Source organism: Phyllopteryx taeniolatus, chromosome 8, assembly GCF_024500385.1.
Source record: "Phyllopteryx taeniolatus isolate TA_2022b chromosome 8, UOR_Ptae_1.2, whole genome shotgun sequence".
NCBI classification, from domain to species: Eukaryota; Metazoa; Chordata; class Actinopteri; order Syngnathiformes; family Syngnathidae; genus Phyllopteryx; species Phyllopteryx taeniolatus.
Window position 1 is genome coordinate 21292176 of NC_084509.1, and position 24682 is coordinate 21316857.

General features: G+C 41.3%; 1 protein-coding gene across 2 annotated transcripts in view; it reads right to left on the minus strand.

The window, feature by feature from the left end:
* The window catches only part of sorl1 (sortilin-related receptor, L(DLR class) A repeats containing), a 97849-nt gene that overhangs the window by 31987 nt on the left and 41180 nt on the right, over positions 1 to 24682 (minus strand). For both annotated transcript variants that reach the window (XM_061781076.1, XM_061781077.1), the window contains 16 exons: positions 22423 to 22496; positions 20410 to 20498; positions 19601 to 19779; positions 17699 to 17885; positions 15079 to 15207; positions 14599 to 14684; positions 12068 to 12240; positions 9619 to 9750; positions 9226 to 9317; positions 5316 to 5562; positions 5102 to 5240; positions 4711 to 4884; positions 4471 to 4584; positions 3667 to 3789; positions 1919 to 2038; positions 1406 to 1531 (listed from right to left, as the gene is read on the minus strand). In XM_061781076.1, the coding sequence (XP_061637060.1) occupies positions 1406 to 1531; positions 1919 to 2038; positions 3667 to 3789; positions 4471 to 4584; positions 4711 to 4884; positions 5102 to 5240; positions 5316 to 5562; positions 9226 to 9317; positions 9619 to 9750; positions 12068 to 12240; positions 14599 to 14684; positions 15079 to 15207; positions 17699 to 17885; positions 19601 to 19779; positions 20410 to 20498; positions 22423 to 22496 (2184 nt within the window). The remainder of the gene's footprint in view (positions 1 to 1405; positions 1532 to 1918; positions 2039 to 3666; positions 3790 to 4470; positions 4585 to 4710; positions 4885 to 5101; positions 5241 to 5315; positions 5563 to 9225; positions 9318 to 9618; positions 9751 to 12067; positions 12241 to 14598; positions 14685 to 15078; positions 15208 to 17698; positions 17886 to 19600; positions 19780 to 20409; positions 20499 to 22422; positions 22497 to 24682) is intronic.

Here is a 24682-nt window from a genome sequence, read left to right on the forward strand (position 1 = left end):
CCGCACGTGTAGGCATTTTTGAAATGTCAACCGAAATTATTGTGACATATCTATTCGGCACATGAAAATGTGGAGTTTCTGGATGATCTCAGGAACTGGAGCCAATCACAAGAATGAGTCATGCATGCCATGTCACCTATGACAAAAGGCTTTGACTATGTCCATGTGTAATTTCAGCGCACTGTGAAAATTGGTGCTGGCCTCTACCACAGGTTTTAAACAAAATGTTACACAGGATGGGCAGATAATCCAACTGTCAAGCACTCGGGAAAAGTTAAATCAAACAAAACAGGGCTGCAAGATATGAAAAAAATGACATTGCGATTTTCTTTTATGCTGCGATATATATTGCGGTGTTAAAAAAATACAGTATAACATACACGTAACGTGAAAACTAGCACACATTTCTATTTTTTTCTCTCTAGAAAAATTATGCTCAGGAGAGCACAAAAGTATAAAGTCATTTGTATGAATTATACCTGTATTTAAATGCACTATAGTATTATTAGGCAATCGTCCACCGGGACGTCAAGTTAAATTCATTTATTTTCACGCCCAATAATACTGGAGAGTCATTAGCACATTGTTTTTAATCAATCTTTTATTTTATACCAATGTTGCAACATATGCATTGGTATTTCTATATTTTACTGCATTAGAGTGAAACACATTGTTGTGTACACCGCAAGTCTGTCCCTTCAATAATGCCGTGGATCTCCCCCCTACCCTCAAGTGTAATCTGTTGTGACATAAATTCGTTTGTCACATTCTGAAGAGAGATACAGTAAATCCCGGCGTGTAATTGTTTCCTGTTTCCTCAATAATAGTTATCATACAAAAAAAAAAGTTAATAACACTCTAGGCTGCTCCGTGTGTGTTGTTTGATGGGTTATAATTTACCTTAACGTTGATGATAATTTTATTATCATGACCAACCAGGTCCCTCTGTTGGTCACTTATTAATATTACAGTTGATTGACTGCATATCAATACACCATCATTGCACAGGACCCTACGATGTGACTACTGCGCAGAAGTACATTGCGATGACGATGCTCAAATGCTATGTTGTACAAACGGAGACAACTTAAAAAAATATATATTTTTTGTAACCCAGTGTAATTATCCATCACGCAGGGCTAAATAGAGACTTTACTGCAGTATATTATTATCACCTTATCAAATGCAAGAAAACAGCCAGTCAATTATGTCATGAAGAGTATCACATCACCCTGTGTGGAGCATGTGGATGACTTTTCAAAAACCACCATGCTGATGTTAGTAATACATCAAGTGTGGCCTCACTTAACTGATGCAACTGATAGCGGGAAACATGAAGAAAGGAGGTGAAACGTACAGTGTTGTGTGATGTACAAAACATGCATTAGTAAGTGTTTCATGTTACCGCAGTAATGAGGGTCTTCATCTGAGCTGTCCTGGCAGTCATTGTCACCGTCGCACGTCCAGCGCTGTGGTATGCAGTGGCCCGTGTGACACTGGAAACTACTGGATTCACATGTATGTTGGCCAGCTAGAAAGAAACAACAATTGAGATCATGATAGCAGTGATAGAAGCTCTGAGGATATAAGCATCAATTTATATAATGGTTTTGATTGATTGATCGATTGAATTCTTTATTTCGAACGTGCTAAAGTAAGAAAGAACAAAACAGACAATATTATAAAAAAGAACCTTAAATTATACATACTCAAGAATGAGTAAGGAGAGAGCTTATTTACTCCTACGCCTATCTCGACTTCCTTATAATCCTATATAGGTATTGTGTATGGTATGATTTTATTAGTATCACAAACAAGCTGGTAACTTTGCATAAGCGAATAAGGTATATTGTAAATGTGCACCAATGAGACCTTCTTATCAGTGGTATCTTGTCACTGAATTCTTTAAAAACATTACCTGTGCAGTTAGTCTCGTCTGACCAGTCTCTGCAGTCATTGTCTCCATCACAATGCCAGGCTTCACGAATGCAAACACCCCGTGCACATGTAAACTCCCCATCACCACACTTGTGAGACTCTATGACATAAAACAACAGCTCTGTTAGTGCACTAAAAATCAAAACTCATCTTGTTACTGCTTTCTATGTTCATGTTTTATGTTTACTTGGGTTGTCCATGCGGTATCAACCAGGACAGCCCCACAACATCCAGAGCCTTTAGGAACTCCGGGCGAATCTCATCCACCCACGGGGCCTTGCCACCGAGGAGCTTTTTAACCACCTCGGTGAGCTCAACCCCAGAGATAGGAGAGCCCACCTCAGAGAACCCAGACTCTGCTTCCTCATGGGAAGGCGTGTCGGTGGAATTGAGGAGGTCTTCCAAGTATTCTCCCCACCGACTCACAACGTCCCAAGTCGAGGTCAGCAGCGCCCCATCCCCACTATACACAGTGTTGATGCATCCCCACTATACACAGTGTTGGTGCACTGCTTCCCCCTCCTGAGACGCCGGATGATGCAAAGATTTTCCTCGAAACCGTCCGGAAGTCTTTCTCCATGGCCTCACCGAACTCCTCCCATACCCGGGTTTTTGCTTCAGCGACCACCAAAGCTGCATTCCACTTGGGCAGGCGGTACCCATCAGCTGCCTCATGAGTCCCACAGACCAAAAAGGCCCGATAGGACTACTTCTTCAGCCTGACACCATCCCTCACCGTTGGTGTCCACCAACGAGTTTGGGGATTGCCGCCACGACAGGCACCGACCACCTTTCGGCCATAGCTCCGGTCGGCCGCCTCAGCAATAGAGGCGCGGAACATGGTCCATTCGGACTCGATGTCCCCCGCCTCCCTCGGAGCATGAGAAAAGTTCTGTCGGAGGTGGGAGTTGAAACTCCTTCTGACAGGGGATTCTGCAAGACGTTCCCAGCAGACCCTCACAATATGTTTGGGCTTGCCACGTCGGACCGGCATCTTCCCCCACCATCGGAGCCAACTCACCACCAGGTGGTGATCAGTTGACAGCTCCGCCCCTCTCTTCACCCGAGTGTCCAAGACATGCGGCCGCAAGTCCGATGACACGACCACAAAGTCGATCATCGAACTGTGACCTAGGGTGTCCTGGTGCCAAGTGCATGTGTGGACACCCTTATGCTTGAACATGGTGTTCGTTATGGACAATCCGTGATGAGCACAGAAGCCCAATAACAGAACACCGCTCGGGTTCTGATCGGGCGGGGGGGGGGGGCGCCGTTCCTCCCAATCACGCCCTTCCAGGTCTCACGGTCATTGCCCACGTGAGCATTGAAGTCCCCCAGCAGAATGATGGAGTCCCCAGCAGGAGCGCTCTGCAGCACCCCCTCTAAGGACTCCAAAAAGGATGGGTACTCTGAACTTTTGTTTGGTGCATAGGCACAAACAACAGTCAGTACCCGTCACCCCACCCGAAGGCGGAGGGAGCCTACCCTCTCGTCCACCGGGGTGAACCCCAACGTACAGGCGCCGAGTCGGGGGGGCAATAAGTATACCCACACCTGCTCGGCGACTCTCACCGTGGGCAACTCCAGAGTGGAAGAGAGTCCAACCCCTCTCAAGAGGTCTGGTACCAGAGCCCAAGCTGTGTGTGGAGGCGAGTCCGACTATATCTAGTTGGAACTTCTCAACCTCACACACCAGCTCGGGCTGTAAATTTATGCATGAAGACTTACCGCAGTGCTCTTCATCACTGTTGTCGCCACAGTCATCTTCGTGGTCACATTGGAACGCCAAGGGAATGCAAGAACCGGAGAAGACACAGCGGAACTGGTTGGTCGGGTCACAGGTTGTAGTTGCTGAAGATGCCAAAAAGAACATTTTGAGGGACGCTCAGTTTTCATTATACCATAACACTCTCAAAGGACAGAGATGAGAGAGAGATGACAGAATAATGATGTGCACAAATCGTGACTGTCTTGATCAAGGGACCCTCAACAGCATCATGATCGAGGATATCTCGAACTACTATTTGTTCCACAGTGGGACTCAAACCGAGACCCTCCAATTCAGTGCTGAAGTCCTTACTCATGAGCTACTGTGACCCCAATCAGTTGTTATTTTTTTTAGGTAAGGCCAATTGAAAATACTAATACTAGCACACCTTATCATCAGTCGATAAACATCTTTGGATGGATAATTGGGCTCATTGTAATTTTTTAACACGCAATTACATCCAATTTTTTAACACCCAATTACATCCAATGTTCAACTTGGCTCGACAAGTGGTTCTCAATTACTTTTTTGGGGGAGGGGGCTTTCAGAAGTACTGAAGTAATGAGAGTAACACTCTCTAACAACAACTCTGTCAAGGCCAAACAACAATGCCAGACAGTAGTAAATTTCTTCATCACAGTTTAACAGCTATTACTGTATTACACTACTACTGTGTGAAAGAGAAACTGGTTTGGAAGCCAAGTGTAAACCCTTAATAAATGTATTGTATTAGAGGAGGAAAAAAATGTCAATAGTGTACTTACGACACTCCTGTTCATCACTCATGTCGCCGCAGTCGTTATCACTGTCACACTTCCAGATATTACTGATACAACGGCCATTTGAACAGCGGTACTGGTTGGCAGAACAGCTCAGCTCTGACATTGACAGGCACAGGCACAGGCCCACGCAACCAATAATTAGCCCAAGTAGAAAAGTCATTTCCAATGAAGACATAATCAGGCTAATTGCAGCACAGGGTGGTTTGATTATAACAGTCTCACCAGTCTTAACACAGGTGGTGTTTTGGAGCTGGTATCCTGTAGGGCACTGGCACTGCAGCTGTCCATCAGGCAAGGTGGTAGTCGGTGTGCCTTCTGGGCAAATACAGGTGTGCCTATTGTCAGGCAGAGGCAGGCACAGCAACCTGCATTGCTGGTCAGCACAGGCATTATGACCTGGTAGACAATATTTACAATACATAGTGCATTATAAAGTGTACAGTACTTCAGTTAGTAACGACAATCTGTGTTTGACTTGATTAGCTTCTTTGTCTGATACTCAAAAGGAATTCAGTTACATACATGAATACATGAATTCAATATACAGGTAACTGCTTAATGTATTATTCCAATTCATCCACTCATATGTATGTTTCTCCATCATGTTTCTCACCTCCATTCTTGCCTTTATAAAAAATCTTAAGGTCCATGACACCAGTCAGTCTGCCAACAATTAGCTCATTACTCTGAGTACCAGTTTTTGGAGCTTTGAAGATCCCCATTCTGGACCAGTCGTCCCAGTACAGATCATTCTGCAAACAAGTTTGTGAAAGTCTTCTCAAAGTCATACACTCAAAAATATTTCAACTAAAATGATAAGCACTCACCTTAAAGACAGCGATGGCATATGGGTGGGGCAACCCCTCAAACAGAATGCGTCGCTGGCCTCCAGTGAGGTCAGCCCTCTCAATGCGGTCGCTGAAGGCCTCAGTCCAGTATAGCCAGTGTTCATCAGCTGTTATTCCATTGGGCCAGCGGACCCCCTCTGACGCAATAGAGGACATATTGGTTCCATCCATGGCACTTCGGTAAATACCTGCTGCTCTGTCTCCCCAGTCAGTCCAGAACATCAAACTGTGGGATGATACATTATGAATTAAACATAATTTATGTAAAATGTTATTGTGTTATTATGATATTGTGTGATTATTAGAAAGGGGAAAACAAATATACATACAAAGCAGAAACAGATGTGGATGAAAAAGATACAAAAATATATATCGTATTATAGAGTGTTTGTAAATGTTTTTATTTGACCTTTTCTAGATTTTTATGATGTAGTATACTCTCTTTTACGCTCATATTTTACATCAGAAACCAATTTTTTTTTTTTTTTTTTTTTTTGCCGGACAACTACACTTAAATTAAAGGACGCCTTCCATCTATTTTTTTTCTCTAAACGATGTCCTTTTATTGGGTTTGCAAGATAATTTGGGTTGAAAATACCCAGAATTTCCTCTTTTAAGATATTGTATTTGGTCTTTTTCACCTGGCAGAGGAGACTGACGGATTGCTCATTAATATGCAACCTGCAGCTGAACTTTGCTCTGACTAGTTTGCTCATCTTCCCCAATTTAAATATGGAAAACAGCTTTGCTCTGATTGGCCCTTGGCGATATCATGGCGTACTGTGGCTTGTGGTGGACAAGTGATCATAGTGACCTCACGTTTGGATTAGTGATGCAACGAAATTTCGGCCACCAAAATGATCCAACCGAAAATGGCCCAAAAGTGCTTTTTCGGTTTCTGACCGGTTTGTTACCGAAGTAAAAGGGCCCTAACAGGATGTTGTCCTGCAAGCAAAAACCAAGGCCAGCCTATGGTCATGTGTGCTGGAGCCTATCCCAGCTGTCATCGGGCAGGAGGCGGGGTACACCCTGAACTGGTTGCCAGCCAATCACAGGGCACATAGAAACAAACAACCCTTCGCACTCACAGTCATGGCTACGGGCAATTTAGAGTCTCCAATTAATGCATGTTTTTTTAATATTTACTCTTAGTCTATTTTTAATGCATTTTAACATTTTTAACTGTTCTACCACTATTTAATATTTATTAGCAAGATTTTAATAAAATGAACTTCATACACACATGATGAACATTATGATGTACAAACATTCAAAAATACTAAATGTTTGCATTGAGTTATGAAAATCTAAAATCCACACTATTTTGACATTACTTAATTTACCCTGCGATTCCACAATAAATATTCATTTTATGATTTCTCAAAAACCAAATCAAATTCAGCCCCCACATATTTTACACATCAATTTCACCACATTTCAATAAATTAGAGATGTTAAACAATTAGCACACATGGGAACTAAATGGTTAACAACCCACGCGTAACTGGGTAACCAGCTCTACAGTAGAGCACACACAAACAACAATTTAACTGCGAGAGTCTCTGATCACAGTCTCGTAGTGGCTCTTCTCCGACGTTTATAGATGGATTCGTTTTGCATGAGTTTTAGTACTCAGAAATGAGAAAAGTCTTTTTGCCTGTCGGATGCTTAATTAATTAGTTCGTCCTTTTAAAGTTCGTGCAGCAGCTGTGTGGTGATTTGTCCTTCCGGTTTATTGTAGTTCATCCGCCATTGTTTTTAGTCCTTTGAGAAAATCTGTTTAACTTCATTTTGACTTGACAATTATGCTGAGCCGCGGAGGTGATCGTTCGCTTCAAGTCTGGTGTAAAACGGAGCATCAGACACCAATTATCACCTCCATGACAGCGGATAAGCTATGATTCTGGCAAGTATCGTTCTCACAAAGCCAGGACGAGGAGTAGTTCAACAGGAGAAAGACAGGGATGCCATGCCAACTGCAAAGCTATTGTGACATGAAGTCGCAAAACACCACAATAAGTGATTGAGTAATACAGTACTCGTCACATACAGTAGGTCTGGGTGGAACCACATCATAGCGGACAGTACAGAATTCAATATTCAAGTATTTAATCCACAGTTATATAATATACATGGTTCATATAAGCATTCCGGGCTTCCAACTACACCGAGTGGACTGCGTCACGGAGCTATCGGGATAAACAAAAGGTGGCGAAATATGCTTCTATATCAACGAAAAATGGTGTACCGATGTCTCGGAGCTCAACACACACTGCAGCCCGGACTGCTGTTTTTTAACTGTAAGCCATTCTATTCACCATGAGAGATCGCCTCTTCCATCCTCACTGGTGTCTACATTCCTCCCCAGGCTAATACGAACGCCGCACTGCTGATTGAACAAGTAAACAAACCCAGATTCGCCCCTCATTATTCTTGGGGAATTTAACAAAGCTAAATTCAACCACGAACTCCCTCAATACAAGCAGCACATTGACTGTCCTACCAGGGAAAACAACACTGCTATACCACGCTAAATAATGCATACTGTGCTATCCCCCGTGGAGCTTCGGGCTCGTCTGATCACTGCTTAATTCACTTAATACCAGCATACAGACACAAACTTAAATGTGCAAAGCCTATGGTGAAAACAGTGAATAAGTGGACCAAAAAAGCAAAGACAGAACTTCAAGGCTGTTTAGACTGCACAGACTGGAGTGTCTTTGGAACTTCAACTGGCAGCCTGGATGAAGATACGGACAGTGTCACATTTTAGTTCTGTGAAGATGTGTGTGTACCAACAGACATTTCACACATTCAACAATAACAAGCCGTGGTTCACTGCTAAACTTCAGAAACTTCCCGAGGCTGAAGAGGATGCCTATCGAAGTGGGGACAGAGCCCCATACAATCGCGCAAGCAAATTATGCAGAAAAGCTGGAAATACAGTTTACTGGAAACGACTCTAAGTCAGTCTTGCGAGGATTAAAATCGCTAACCAACCACAAGCGACCATCCCCCCCAAGCGGACAACAATAAAGGACTAGCTGACGACTTGAACACCTTATAATGCAGGTTGGAAAAGGACACTTTCACACCCCACACCCACCCCACCGCACCACCGACCATCATCGCACCTCTGACCTCTGTGTTGACCATTCATGAACAGGAGGTGAGAGGCATCTTCAAACCATAAAAGATCAACAAAGTGGCGGGCCCAGACCTTGGGTCCCCTTCCTGCGGTGCGGCAGACACAACCTGGAGCCGAACATGCTCAAGACTGTCGAGATGAAATCATGGGTACCTTCCTACACACCCATGAGGACTTGCACGTTCCCAGAACTAAGACAAGCGCATGTAGAATCCTCTCTGACCCTCTACATCCAGGTCACCACCACATCCAGCTCCTTCCCTCAGGTAGGCACTATCGATCAATGCAAACTAAAACAAGCAGACATTCCAACAGCTTCTTCCCTCTTGCCATTAAATTGCTAGAGGCTAAGTGACTCTCCGTAGTGTGTTTTTATGTCTCAAAAGTGTTTTTTTCAAAATGGCTGTCTATTGTCCTTTAAGGGCGGCTCCAACTACTGGAGACAAATTCCTAGTGTGTTTTTGACAAACTTGGCAAATAAACAGGATTCAGATTCTGATAGTTCAGCATTATAGTGTTGTAATTCACATCACATGTATGCTTTTATATACTGTACTCGCATGGCTTGGCACCTGCCCAGCGGGGTCACCCACTCCAAACCCGAAAATGCACTTCCAGCAGTGGCAGTGTGTGAAATAAAGGGATTCCTTGTGTGTGTGTATGTTTATGCGTGTGTGTGCGTGTGTCTGTGTTTGCATGTCTGTGTACGTGTGTATGTGAGGAATGTTGTTAGTATTGTACCCCTTTTCAGGCAGGAGAACAAGAGCTCGCGGATGTTCCAAGACAGAGGAGTTAAGGAGGGTGTGACGCAGGTCCCCATCAGGATTGGAAACCTTAAACATACAAAACCAAACAAACCTTTGTATGCCACAAGTGAATGAGTGAATTTGCAAAATGACCTTTTAGCTCACAACTTGTTGTAAAGCGCACACCCGACATGTATTTTATGACTCACGTTTGAAAAGCATTTTCATGTGGTCTGCTGGGTTCTGTAGCTAACGGGGTGTGTATCCATACTTTTTCAATTTTTTATTTTTTTTTTAACCATGAGTCTCCCATGACTATTACCATCTAATTTTCCAAATATAGACTATGTAACTTAATAATGTACCAAGTGATAGACATGTTGTGTACCTCAATTTTCTGTGCACCAGCATCAACCCAATAAAGCAATCTGCTGATGGGGTCAAAAGCCAAGGCCTCCACATTCTGCAGATCTTTCCTTACGATAATCTCCTGACCTGTGCTGCCATTTAGGCAGAGACGCTGAAACAGAAGATACAGCTCGTTAAGATCAAACACCAGAAGGATTTTTTTTAAGCTACCTTAAAATAAAACAGCATGAGAAACCACATCAAGATGTCATAACACTCTGCAGACGTATGTCAAAGCTTGTCCATTTTTGAATCCCTGTACTCACTATAGCAACATATACTATACACTATAACCATTGAAGGGCCTTTAATTGGGTTTTAAACACCATTAACTGTTAACTTGATAATTGTAAGATAATGCATATCATTTGACTCTAGCTACATCAGAGATTTTGTATCAAGTAGAATCATCATCTTCTTTTCCTTTCGGCTTGTCCCGTTAGGGGTTGCCGCAGTATGTCGTCGTTTTCCATGTAAGCCTGTCCTGCATCCTCCTCTCTAACACAAACTTCCCTCACTACATCGATCAACTTTCTCTTTGGTCTTCCTCAAGCTCTCTTGCCTGGCAGCGCCATCGTCATCATTATTCTTCTACCAATATACTCAGTCTTCCTCATCTTGAGGTGTCCAAACCATCAAAGTCTGCTCTCTCTAACTTTGACTCCAATACATCCAACATTGGCCGTCCCTCTGATGAGCTCATTTCTAATCCTATCCAACCTCAACATCTTAATTTCCACCACCTCCAGCTCTGCTTCCTGTTGTCTCTTCAGTGCCACTGTCTCTAATCTGTACATAATGGCTGGCCTCACCACTGTCTTATAAACTTTGCCCTTCATCCTAGACTTTCTGTCACATAACACACCTGACACCTTTTCTCCACCCGTTTCTTCACTTCCTTACCATACTCACCATCGCTCTGGACTGTTGACCCCAAGTATTTTAAGTCCTCCACCCTTGCTATCTCTTCTCCCTGTAGCCTCACTCTTTCCCCGCCACCTCTCTCATTCATGCACATATATTCTGTCTTACTTTGGCTAATCTTCATTCCTCTCTTTTCCAGTGCATGCCTCCACTTTTCTAACTGTTCCTCCACCTGCTCCTTGCTTCCACCGAAGATCACAATGTCATATGCGAACGTCATGGTCCACGGGGATTCCAGTCTAACCTCATCTGTCAGCCTATCCATCACCACTGCAAACAGGAAGGGACTCAAGGCTGATCCCTGATGCAGTCCCACCCCCACTTTAAACTCCTCTGTAACACCTACAGCACACCTCACCACTGTTTTTCTGGCCTCATACATGTCCTGTACTATTTGAACATACTTCTCTGCTACTCCAGACTTCCGGATAGAGTACCAGAGTTACTTTCTGGGTACGCTGTAATAGGCTTTCTCTAGATCCACAAAGACACAATGTAGCTCCTTTTGACCTTCTCTGTACTTCTCCATCAACACCCGCAAGGCAAATAATGCATCCGTGGTACTCTTTCTAGTTGTGAAACCATACTGTTACTCACAAATATTCACTTCTGTCCTGAGTCTAGCCTCCACAACTCTTTTCCATAACTTCATTGTGTGGCTCATCAACTTTATTCCTCTATAGTTCCCACAGCTCTGCACATCACCCCTGTTCTTAAAAATGGGCACCAGTACAATTTTCCTCCATTCCTCAGGCATCTCCTCACCCATTAGAATTCTGTTGAACGAGCTGGTCAAAAATTCCATAGCCACCTATCCTAGATGCTTCCATACCTCCACAGGTATGTCATCAGGACCAACTTCTCTCTCATTTTCCACATTCATCAACTCTTCAAAGTATTATTTCCATCTATCCAGCACACAACTGGCACCAGTCAACACATCTCTATCCTTCTGTCTGGCCAACCTGTATCGATCTTTTTCTCCTTTTTAGCATCCAACCTGGCATACATGTCATCATATGCTTCGTTTGGCCTTTGCACCTCTACCTTCGCCCTACGTCGCATCTCCATGTATTCCTGTCTCCCCTCCTCAGTCTTCTCAATGTCCCAGTTCTTCTTAGCTAACCTCTTTCCTTGTATGATTTCCTGTACTGTGAGGTTCCACCACCAAGTCTCCTTCTCCCCTTTTCTACCAGAAGATACAGGAAGTACTGTCCTGCCTGTCTCTCTGATCACCTTGACTGTAGTGGTCCAGTCTTCTGGAAGCTCCTCCTGTCTACCGAGAGCCTGTCTCGCCTCTTCTCGAAAAAAAGGCACTCTTCCTTTGTCAGCTTCCACATTTAAAACCAGTAGGTCTCTTGCTTAGATATATGAGACCAGTCCCTAAAACATTGAGGAAGACTGGGAATTGTGACACGTAGAACTCCTGTAAACCCTAACTAATCCAATGTGGTCCCTGTAGAGACTGTTTGTTTAACTGTGTCACAGAGGAATGATTCTCAAACCTGTATGGTATCCAGCAAGATGTCAGCCCAGTAGAGGCAGTTCTTGTCATAGTCAAAGTCCAGAGCCACGGCCTCCTTTAGACCCACGAGAGGGAGGACCTGGTCAATGGCAGTAGCCAAGTCATAGCGATGGATAGAGTTCCTTACAGCATACAGGATAAATTCATTACTCTCTGTAAGAACATAAAATACAGTACATGTCTGAATGGGAAGTAAAAGATGGATAGAGGAAATTGATCACTGCCACATAAGGCAAAATGTTTCAAAGGACTGACTTTAACATCATGTAGAGTCAATCTGGACTCACTCGACCAAATGAAAGGAATCAATATTTACTTTTTGACATCTTTCTTTGGCTCACTGATGAGATAAAAGACAGATCTAAGTCACAGTAGACATTATAGGGAGGCGAAGTAACTATAAGGACATCCAGTGTTCATCCTATCTTGTGAAAATGTTCATCAATCAATTTTCTATATCGCTTGTCCTCATTAGGGTTGTGAGTCAGCTCGAGCCTTCAAAATAATTAGTTCACTATCACTTGTATAACAAGGCTCAAAAAAAATTTTTTTTTCTTTGAGGAGCAACTTTCTAATTTTGAGGAGCACCTTTTGCAGGTTACCCCAAGCAAGGGTTAAAATACAATAATATAATGGGGGAATTGAATGGTGGACTGCAGCTATTGAATATATTAGTACTTGAGTATCCTCCAAAACCATTTTCGTTTGGGTACATAACCCATTTTACTGATTATTCCTTTCTGGTCACATTTGCCACATTTTTCACCTACATTACTCAAAGTGTAGCCAGATCAGATGGTAGTCAATATGTCAGACAGTGACTACACTGAGCAAAACTTTTAAGCACCTTGTATGGAAGTAACATCAATGTTGGGGAAGGTTCTCCGCAAACTAGTTCAAAGTTCAGTTCACTGCCCCAAAATTGAACTAGTTAAGTTCATAACTTATCATAATTGAAAAATTTTAACTAAGTTCACCGCTGACGGGCTATTACCCTCAAAATACTGGCATTTCATTTCCCTCCGTTGCCACCCATTCAGTCTAGACTAGTAGCAGGCTGCAGCTTTCACCCCTACAATCTCGAAAACATAAGGAAAAACGTGTTGCTTGAATGGTGTTTTTTTTTTTAATGAGGAATTAAAGTAAAACCAGGACCTCTGTCTTTAATGTGCAAACAAAAACACGCAACACAGGAACAATGGTGATAGGACATTGATAACTTTGCATTCCTTGCAGCTCTGGCTGACTATATAAACAAAATATTCTATCTGATCTATTCTTATTAGACTTTACACCGATCTGATCGGTGTGATAGCCAAATACGGCGTTTATGATAAACGAAGATCCCGAGTATGATGGCTGAATCCCGGCTGAACACACTATATACGAGCCTTCATATGTCTGGGGATAGACGGTTTATCCTATGAAATATGAAGGATCGTACAGTATATAATGTCTTCAGCCGTCATATTCTGCATCTTTGGCGGAGAGAAAGGTCTGTGTTACAACCTCACGTCACGGGTGCTCGTCTTGTATTTCACTATGAAATCTACCAGACTTTCGACATTTTCTGTCATTTGCTCTTGCATGTTTCTTATCAATTCAGCTTCACCCTTCCCACACCAGCAACCAAGCTTCGCTTCACTTCCGCCTTTTCGGTGACGACGTAATTGCATTGTCACATCCGTGCGTCTGTCGAGCATAGCGAACAACCCTGACTTGGCGCGTTGGCTCGGCCCCCCCTTACTGGTGGAGGACGCCGGGCCCGCCCCTTCCTTGATGTGCTGGCACAGCAACTCTGCACACCAGTTGACTAACATGCATGTGATATGGTGTTCATTTACTAATAAGTTCCATAAACATATAGGCTTTAATTGCTTGTGTTGGGACTACTAAAAATAACAGAGGTTGTATTAGGATATCAACTCACAGGTTCTTACAGGTGTTACACTATAAAACATTCTACTACACCACTCATTAGTAGTACTGCTTTGCTCATTTGCCATATCCTGTCCTATCCTGCCTTTTCTGTCCTCTCTCATCTTGTCCTATTGGCTAGTTGTTGCATGTCCTCACCAGTTGTCCCCCCCATCCACAAATAAGAACGCGATTTGACTTTGTAACGTTCATGGTAGTCAAATATCTAGACTGTCTATTGTTCTGCTACGGTTCGTAATCTTTATTCCCCTTGTCCGTTCTGTCCCTCTGGCTGTCCCAAAAAAACTATTTTCTGTCCGGCTGCATTTTCAATAAAAATCAGAATACTTAAAAAATTTAAAAAATAAGCAGAGGGAGTATTTCAAACTCCACTGTTGCACAGCAAAACTGTCCAAGCACATACAGAACCACCATTCTGCAAGGCCATCAAGCTGAACAGCACAGGTAAAAGAAAAAAAATCTGTCAATCAAAATTTCAATGTGTTTTATGAGGCACAAAATGCTAATTTTGATTCACAAATAGCGATGTGAGACCACTTAATTAGAGCCTTGTATAATGGAAGATGCTGTTACCCCCAACAGGACAGGGTAGCATCTCTCCATCCAGTCTGACTTCCACATCTCCTCCACTGCAACTGTCCCCTGGTACCTTCCTGTATCTGTGGCAAGAAAGAGTACAGAAAAGATTTTTCAGTAGTTTGACACTGGTGGTGGTGTTCCCAGCAAAGTGATAAACAAGAATCACGTGTCTTTTCTACTTTTCTAAAAAGTAACTGCATTTGTTCTGTGCATTACAGTTGTATAACAAGACAGTCAAATGGATTGCTGCAAGACCAGTTTTATTATTATTATTATTATTTATTTTAGTGGCACATATAATAAATATTTGACACGTTCAAAAACAAAAATGAGAAAATAAATACATTTGAAATGACAAAATCTATGTAGATTTTAAATAATCACCAATGCTACAAATGTTGGGAAACTGCGAATAATCAAACACTCATGAATCCCAGATTGGAATTTTCCACTGTAAAGTTTAATAAAGCTCACCCATTACTGCGGCGATAAGTGGTGCCAACAGGACATGGTACTGGAGGAGCATGGAGGTCACCTGAGAATTCGGGGTCAGGAACACACACTTGCAGGGAAAAGTCTTCACTCAGCTTGAAACCGTAGTCGCTGCACGGAGGAAGAAGAAGCGAAAGAAACCTGTTTACAATCTAACCTCTTTTTAACATGCAATTTAAAACAAACTCATGATTTGTTGTGATAGACGCTCCAGAAGTGATAACTAGCTCACCAAGAGCAGTAATTTAAATAAATACAGTCCCCTCCAAAAGTACTGGAACGGGAAGGTCAATTTCTTTGTTTTTGTTGTATACTGAAGACATTTGGGCTTCATATCAAAAGATGAATCAGAGACAAAAGTTCAGAATTCCAGCTTTTATTCCTTAGTATTTGCATCTAGATGTGTTAAACAACTCAGGACAGAGCACCTTTTGTTTGAAGTCACCCACTTTTAAAGTGAGCTGTAGTATTGGAACACGTGACTGATGGGTGTTTCCAATTGCTCAGGTGTTGCCTTTTAGATTGATAGCTTAAACATTAGATGGTGTTTGTTTTTGGCTTTGGGTTTCATCTGTGGAAGCTGCATTTGCGGTCAAGCAAACATGAAGACCAGAGAGCTGTCTATGGGAGAAAAGCAAACCATTTTGAAGCTGAGAAGAGAGAAAATCAATCAAAGCTATTGCACAAGAGGGAAAATCGAACAGACCTATTGCACAAACATTGGGCATAGCCACGATACCAATTTGAAATGTCCTTAAAAAAAAAAATAAACTACTGGTTTACTGAGCATGAGACATTGAACAGGTTGGCCAAGGGTATCAACAGCAGTTGATGACAGAAACATTGTGAGTGCTGTGAAGAAACCTCCAAAGACAACAGTCAGTGACATCACTGCCAACCTCCACTGTTCGAAGAAGAGTTTGAAAGAAGAAATATAAAGGCCATACCACAGGATGCAAACCACTCATCAGGAAAAAGAATCAGAAGACCAAATTCGATTTTGCAAAGTACAGAGATGAGCCACAAAAGTTTTGGAACAAAGTTTTCTGGACTGATGAGACCAATATTAACCTCTACCAAAGTGATGTAAAGGCCAAAGTATGACGAAAGAGAGGATCTGCTTAAGATCCAAAACACACAAGCTCATCTGTGAAGCATGGTGGAGGTAATGTTATGGCTTGGGCTTGAATGGCTGCTTCTGGAACAGGCTCACTAGGTCTTTATTGACGATATAACTCATGATGGTAGCAGCAGAATGAATTCTGAGGTCTCCAAAACCATTTTGTCTGGCAATTTACAGAAAAATGCTTCCAAACTAGGCGGCACGGTGGGCGACTGGTTAGCACATCTGCCTCACATTTCTGAGGACCGGGGTGGGTTTTGCGTGGGTTTTCTCCGGGCACTCCGGTTTCCTCCCACATCCCAGAAACATGCATTAATTGGCGACTCTAAAATTGCCCTTAGGTGTGACTGTGAGTGTGAATGGTTGTTTGTTTGTATGTGCCCTGCGATTGGCTGGCAACCAGTTCAGGGTGTACCCCGCCTCCTGCCCGATGATAGCTGGGATAGGCTCCAGCTCGCCCGCGACCCTAGTGAGGAGAAGCGGCTCAGAAAATGGATGGATGAATGGATGAACTTTTGTCGCATTCATCTTTTGATCTGAAACCCAAATGTCTTCAGTATCCAACAAAAACAAAGGAATTGACCTTGCCGTTCCAATAATTTTGGAGGGGACTGTATGTATGTCAGCAAGTGCCAGCTTCACCTAACAACCTTTTTCAGACACTTGAAGTTATGTCTGTACATAAAAGTATTAATGGGTGGACACTTGTCTTGGTCACTATTGCAATATATTTTTGGGATCCAATGAAGACAAATAATACAGGAAATTTGTCCCAACAGTGTTGTATTCAGAGGATAAATGAACTTGTTCAACCCTGGAAAACTTAATTCAGTACAGGGTAGGTTGAACATGCAATATGGTCAAACTTACATTCTGTATGAACTACCATGTATCTGATACACACATTCATTGTGGAACATTTTAACTTGGGTGACCAATTCCACATTTAAATCTCAGTTATGAAGGATTGTTTTTAATTGAGCTGCTAGTTGGCTGGTGTATAAAATATAATTGCTTTTGTCTGTGGACAAAAGTGCAGTATAAATGGAATGCATTGCAATGAACGAACAAGCAGAGCAACTTTCTCTTTGGCTGCATTTTTTTTTGTGGACACATTGATTGACAGTTAAACCTGGTAAACATTAGCATGTTCATAGAAGATACTATTGACTAGCTGAAATGCATCAGAAAGAAATTGTTTGAGGACTATTCTGATTAATACATATTATAGCAATACACATACACCAAGCAAAATCACCCTAAGAGAATATAGAAATGATCGTCAAACAATATGATTGGATGCTTAGTGTTTCAAGGTGATATCCTGGGATCACAAGTACGTCAGTGATTTTTTTTTTTGTATCCATCTCTTCCAGATAAAGTCTAACATGCAATGTATTTCTGCACAAAAACAGGTTTGCTATTGCTGTATGTTAGTGCAGAATGTCCTGAGTGTTGTGTGCATAAATGGGCTCTCACCATTCATAGTCCTGGCGGGAGCAGGAGCAGTTAGACATGGTAACAGGACGGTCAAAGTCCTCGCCGTTGAAACATGTAGCGTGAGGTGTTCGTCTCTTAAACGTTATCTCTCTGCCCAAGAGACACTCATTGCCATGTTCATCTGATGGGGACCAATGTTTGTAGTCAGCCTCAGAACATGGAACACCTGGGCAAAAGAAAATAGTGGTGGTCCATTTGTTAATCATTTTTGTTTCTCGTGTTAGGCAGGGCATCTGGAACATAGCAAAAACTAGTCTATAGGATCAACTATATCAAATCAAGGCATGTTGTTCCTTGTTCTGTGTCTGGAATAAAAATGCTTGATGCTCTTACACAAAAACTGAAGAAAAACTGTAAGAAGAAATGCTATGGCAGATTCAGACTCCGAAACTTTCTTCTGAATCTGCTGTTATATTTCTTCTTACCAGGCTAGCTATTTTTACTTGTTATAAGAACTTTTGGCAAGTCAAATATTCGTGTTACAGTGACTTAAACTACGTTATATACTGTAGTCTTCATTTCATCCCTTTTTTCATTTGTTTCAAGCCCAGTTTTTGAAATGAAAGTATTCACAGTGCTACACATTTCCCCCATTGTGTTACATAACCGAATTCCGAAATTGAATAAATTATTTTTTTACTACTAAAATCTAGAGATTAAGGTTGATGGAAGCCTCTGTGCTCATTGGAACCTTCGAAGCAGCAGACCATCTACAGACACTTGCTTTGACGTCATGCCTGTAAATATTCTCATTCAACCAGGTCTTAACATTCTCAGGGCATTGGACCGTTCTGTTCGTCATTGTGGTTGGACGTTTCCATGACGTCTCCTGGAGACAAGCCAGGTTTCCAGGGAATTGCTTTACGTAGCTAAATGTCACAAAACTGAGAGCAATCGTCACCAACATTTATATGGACATTTCTACTCACGCCCACTTTGACCTCTGAAAATATCAGAACAATCATCCCAATACTTTTGGATTTTATGTAGGTTAGAGCATCTTTCTTATTTGAGGACTGCGGTATCAGCGCTTCGCCCACACACATACACACACACATTCCTTTGACGTTCATGCTTTTTTTTTTTTAGAATTAGCAAAACTCTGGGGTGGGGGGAAGTATTTCACATTGTAAGTTTAATGTTTTGTGTGTAAAATTTTGAGGGGAAAAAATAAATCAATTTTGGAATAAGGTTGTGACATGACAAAATGAGGAAAAAGTGAAGAGCTGTGACTACTTTCAGGATGCACCGTAGTTCTATATTAATCTTTATCTAGCTACACCAGAGAGACAAAATATTTGGAACACCTTCCTATAATGTAGCGCGGTTGTACCATATGTCGAAAGCTACTGTTTATTTAGGGATGAACAAATACTATACTAGTACTACAGTGGTATGATGATTCAAATCTTCTTTTAAATATCAGCAAAGATTGGGAAATCCATCCATCCATTATCAACACCACTTATCCTGGGTAGGGTCGCGGGGTACTGGAGCCTATCCCAGCAGACCGGGTGAAAGGCGGACTACACCCCAAACTGGTCGACAGTCAGTCGCAGGGCACAAGATTGGGAAATATGTTATTTTGTACAGTAGTGACAATTACTATTAAAGTATGTATGTACTGTAGCTGGTATTAAAATAAACAGTATAGCGTAACGATTGCTTCAAACATTCAACTCATTTCAGAAAAGAAACGGCACAATATGTAATACCGCTGAGAAGCAAATGTGAGAAAGAAAGAAAGAAATAGCTGTTGCAAGCTGATATTTTCCTAAGGGCTTGAAATATCCGTTTTTTTTGTTTGTTTGTTTTTTTTTAAATCTGAAAACACAAATTTTTCCTCATCCCTCTGAAGCAACTCATCGCTGTCCAACCTACCTAAAACATCAGAGGCGTTGACCTGCAGAATGAGCCAGCTATGTTTCTGGTGGGCGTAGGATCCAAAGATGGTGAAGATGGTGCTTTTCTCCCCAGGCTCGGTCAGTAACTGGTAAACATACACCTCCCTGTCAGAGAACTGAAATTCGGTCCACGTCTCGCCCTCATTGGTGCTGAACCTGCGGGGAGAAATTTAAATTGTGTTTCGGTTTTAGTTTATTTTTTGTTTTTTTTTAGTTAACAGAAACTGCTTTCTTCGTCCCCTGAGCATGTGACTGATCAGTGGCCAACGGAAACACAGCCAATTACTAGAAAAAAAGCACTTGTGGTTGCATTACATGTATGAAAAGTGCGATAGATAGATCGATCGACCGATTGATCGATAGATCAACAGACAGACACATTTAAATAGTGATTGATTGATAAAATAAACTGAACGCATAAAGATTATATCGGTTACTGAGTAATCGGGTAAAAGAAAAAAAAATTGCGGTTCATCTATCCCTACCACCATTGCCTGCTCTTTATTGTTTCTGTTGGCACAGACATGCTTATCAAATCATCAAGGGATCTTCATCAGATCGAGAAGCCTACTTCATATTCCCAATATATGATCCTGTTGACTAATGATCTCAAACCCCAGAGAGGTTGTGTGATGGTTCCTTGTTTTCTGCACGGCTTTAATTTAAAGCTCCTGTTTTTTTCATGGGTACCTGAATGGATAATAGATTTAGCTTGTACATACATACATATATATATATATATATATATTTCCCCATCCTAAGAACACACACACAATTTGGACTTACTTGAGATGAGTACTGGAGCCTCCTTGTGGGATAGCCATCAGAATACCACCATGGTCTCCCCATGTATAGAAATGAGGACCTGCTAATGCCTAAAAACAGGATCCATAATAAATATAAAGATATACAGCAGCTGAAATATGTAACACGTCACCATTTTTCTCACTATATATATATATATATATATATATATATATATATATATATATATATATATATATATACACACTTCCAAAGGTGTTATTGACCTGATAATTTCACCAGATGCTGGGAACAACCCAAGTAATCCATACATACAAAGAGAGTAGAACAAGTAAAAATGTGAAATGACACAGGGAAAAAGTATTAAACACATGAAGGGAGGTGCAAAAAGGCGTGGAAAGCCTAAAAAACACCTAAAATCTATCAATAATCAAACAGCAATCCTGCCCCTTGGCAGTGTAAATGAATATCAGCTGTTTCAGTCCAAATTGAAGGCCTACAAAAAGGTCTCATTGCCAAGGTGTGAGTTAAAAGACATCTCATGATGGGAAAGAGCAGAGCGCTGTCGCAAGACCATCACACACTAATTGTTGCAAAACAACAATGGCATTGGTTACGGGCACATATCTAAACTTTTGAACGTTCCAGTGAGTACGATTGGGGCCATAATACGTAAGTGGAAAGCCAATCATACCACCATAGATGTTCCTCGATCAGGTGCAAGATTTCTGACAGAGGAGTATAAAGAATAATCAGAAGACTTGTCCAAAAGCCTAGGACCACCTGTGGATAGCTTCAAAAAGATTTAGAATTAGCAGGTACTATTGTCACAAGGAAAACAGTGAGTAATGTACTCCACCGCCATGGCCTGTATGCACGCTCACCACGCAAAACCCTATTACTGAAAAAAAAAGCATGTCAAAGCTTGTTCAAAGTTTGCTGAACAACATTTAGACAAGCCAGTTAAATACTGGGATAATATAGTCTGGCCAGATGAGAACAAAATTGAACTGTTTGGATGCCGTAATGCACACCACTTTTGGAGAAGAAATGGCACTGCACATCACCCTAAAAACACCATTCCAACAGTGAAGTTCGGAGGTGGGAACATGATGGTGTGGGGCGGCTTTTCAGCAAATGGTACTGGTAAACTTCACATGATTGAAGGAAGGATGAATGCGCAAATGTACCAAGACATATTTGACATCTGCTGCCATCTACGAGGATGATGAAAATTAAACAAGGGTGGACATTTCAGCAGGATAATAATCCAAAACATACTGCCAAGGAAACTCTCAATGAGTTTCTAAGAAAAAAAAAATAAAGCTGCTAGAATGGCCCAGCCAATTACCTGACTTGAATCCAATCGAAAATCTATGGAAAGAACAGAAAGTCAAGGTCCATAAAATAAGCCCACGGAACCTTCAAGATTTGAAGACTGTGTGGCGGAATGGGCCAAAATCACACCAGACCAATGCATGCAACTAGTTTCTTCATGCAGGCAGCGTCTTGAAGCTGTCGTTGCAAACAAAGGCTTTTGTACAAAGCATTCCATAAATAGCAGTTGGCGTGTTCAATACTTTTAAACTTGTGTCATTTCACATTATTACACATAATTTCTGATCTTATTTGTTGTACTTTCTTTGTATGTGTGGATTACTTGGGTTGTTCCCAATATCTGGTGAAATTTTCATGTCAATAGCACCTTCGGAAGTATATTTAATGAGAAAAATGGTGGCGTGTTAAATATTTCAGCCGCTGTAGTAAGTTAGTTCGATATTGTACAATGGACAGAATTCAATGCTTAAACATCACAACAAAAATATGCTTTGTTGCCTGTTGATTTAAATTATTTTCTGGAATGTGAAAAGAAATACCCACAAAGAGCACAACCCATTTATTAGTAATCTACACCAGGAAGTGCATAAAAAGTATGAGGAAGCAAACATTTCCGTTTTTTTTTTAAAAAAGCCACTTGATATTCATTTGAGAATGCTGTGGGGATTTTTTAATCTGTGGCAGATATTAACGAACCTCCCTCCATCGGGCTCCAGCGCTGCTCGACACATACACATTGGGTTTGTTAGCCAAGTTCCTGCCAAAAGATCCTGTAATAACAGCAGAAAAAAAAATATGCAACTCTCATTTCACACAGTTGCCCTTGTTACACTTAGGTCCTCCGCACACTGAGAAATGTGACCAAATGCGACTGAACTGGACACCGCGAAAACACACTTGGCGATTGACCTTTGCACAAATACCAACTTGCTGTAACAGAAAAACTGGGTCCCCTGTTGTTCTTAATGGGAAACAATGTTTTGAGGATCCACATATAGTGTTTTATTGATCCTCAAACAACATGGCACTATTGTCAAGGAAAAAGCATGGTGATATTTGTAAGCTGTCAAAATAATTGCCACAGCAGTCACAGTCTACTGAAAGCTCATTTACGCTTTTAACGTTAGTATTCACGTAAATATCCTTCTCGTTTGCTGTCGAACTCTCAAGCGCACATCCTGAGCGACATCGTCCCTTGGAATCACATATTCCAATGGGGATTGTTTATTCATGCAGTCTGCTTAAAAAAAAAAAAAAAAAAAGGGGTTTCATATGTATGGCAATTTTTTTAACTGATCTGTTAAATAAATTGTAGAAGTTATCATTTATTTGCTTAGCTTGCATTAGTATTATGGACGATTTTAGATGTCTCGCCTTCAAAAAGATGACTCAGCATCATCCGATGGAAGGGCGCCTGGACCAAGGACGTGATCGGATGTGGTCGGGGACGTGACAGGTGTTGGTCCAATGTTTTATGTTGTGTCTTGTAGCTTAGTACGTTATGTCTTGTAAACTTAGAAACCTCCCTATTTTCAAATAAATGCAGGAGCGACGGGAGAGATTGTTTAGAGCGGGTTGAGAGGCTTTGATCTGAACAATCTCCCATATGCCCTCAGATCTCAAATATTACAAATATTATTTTTCACAAGTTTCTTTCATTCGATTGTTAAGTTTTTGTCGTGCTCCAAATCAATTTTGGAGCTATAACCAATTTTGGAGCTATAACCACATACTCTGATCTGCCCCGCGTCCACCTTTTATCCATAGAAAGCCTTGACAGAATCTGTAAAATGTTTCAGATCGTGATCATAATGTGACAAACGTAAGGAATCTCATCAGGACACACCTGGACGCGAGGAAACATACAGGCTTCCATGTCTGAGCGTGGGACAAATGAACCGTAGTGTGTCTTTCAGTCTGGGACTCAGAAGCCCTGCCCCTCACTACGGCCCATCACCGATATCGTGGTTGACTGTGAGAAAACTAAGCCAGACTTGTCTTGCAAATTGAAATTGACCACAATTCCATGGTGTATTACGTTTTGGGGAAATGGGCTGCTTAAAGGACTAAATAATGGCAATTCTAAACACATCAACATTACAGAAGCTGTTTAAACCAATTAAATGGCACCCGCTCAGAAGGCTCAAGAAAATGTTGACGTTGCCATGGCCACAGTACCTACTTTTGGCATCAAGAGAATGATTCAACTACTGAATGCTGCTTTATAACTCAGTGTGTCATAATGTGTTGCATTGTTGACTGACTTTTTTCTTAATTGAAACATTTTGAGTTTTCAGATTCTATTGTGTTCAGCAAGGTTGTTCACATATCTATCTGTAAAATGCTTTCAGAGGTGTAACAATTAATCAACAAATAATCGATGGATGGATGGATAATAAAGCAAACTGATTATCTTTGTTGGCAATTTTCTTACATGTTACAGACCAAACCAGTAACTGAATCACAATCAATTTATGTTTGTGCACTTTTTGCACCATCCTATTTTAGAATAAAAAACTTTTTCAAAAATCAGTTTCATTGATTAATCGAAAAAATAGACATTAATCAATTGATTATTAAAATAATGTTTAGTTTCGTCCCTAAATGCATTGAACAAAAACTAACTTTTTTAAACCTCTACCAGGGTCAGTCACAATGGGTTCTTGCTTTGCCAATGCATGACCACTCTTCACCATATTATGATGTATTCAGGCAGTTTATTTTGGGCGTAATTCAGCGGACTCACTGGGCCTCCTCAGAACAACTCTCTCTGCCAAATCCAACACAATGTTGAAATTGGCAAGCATTGACATATTGCCTTTGTTTCTCAGTGATTAATGACTTTTATCAATAGTACTGCAGTTTAACTACTACTCAAAAATCTGGTGTGAACAAATGACTAATGGTAATACATACCATGCTAAAAATGCTAAAAACATATTATTACGTTCTATGT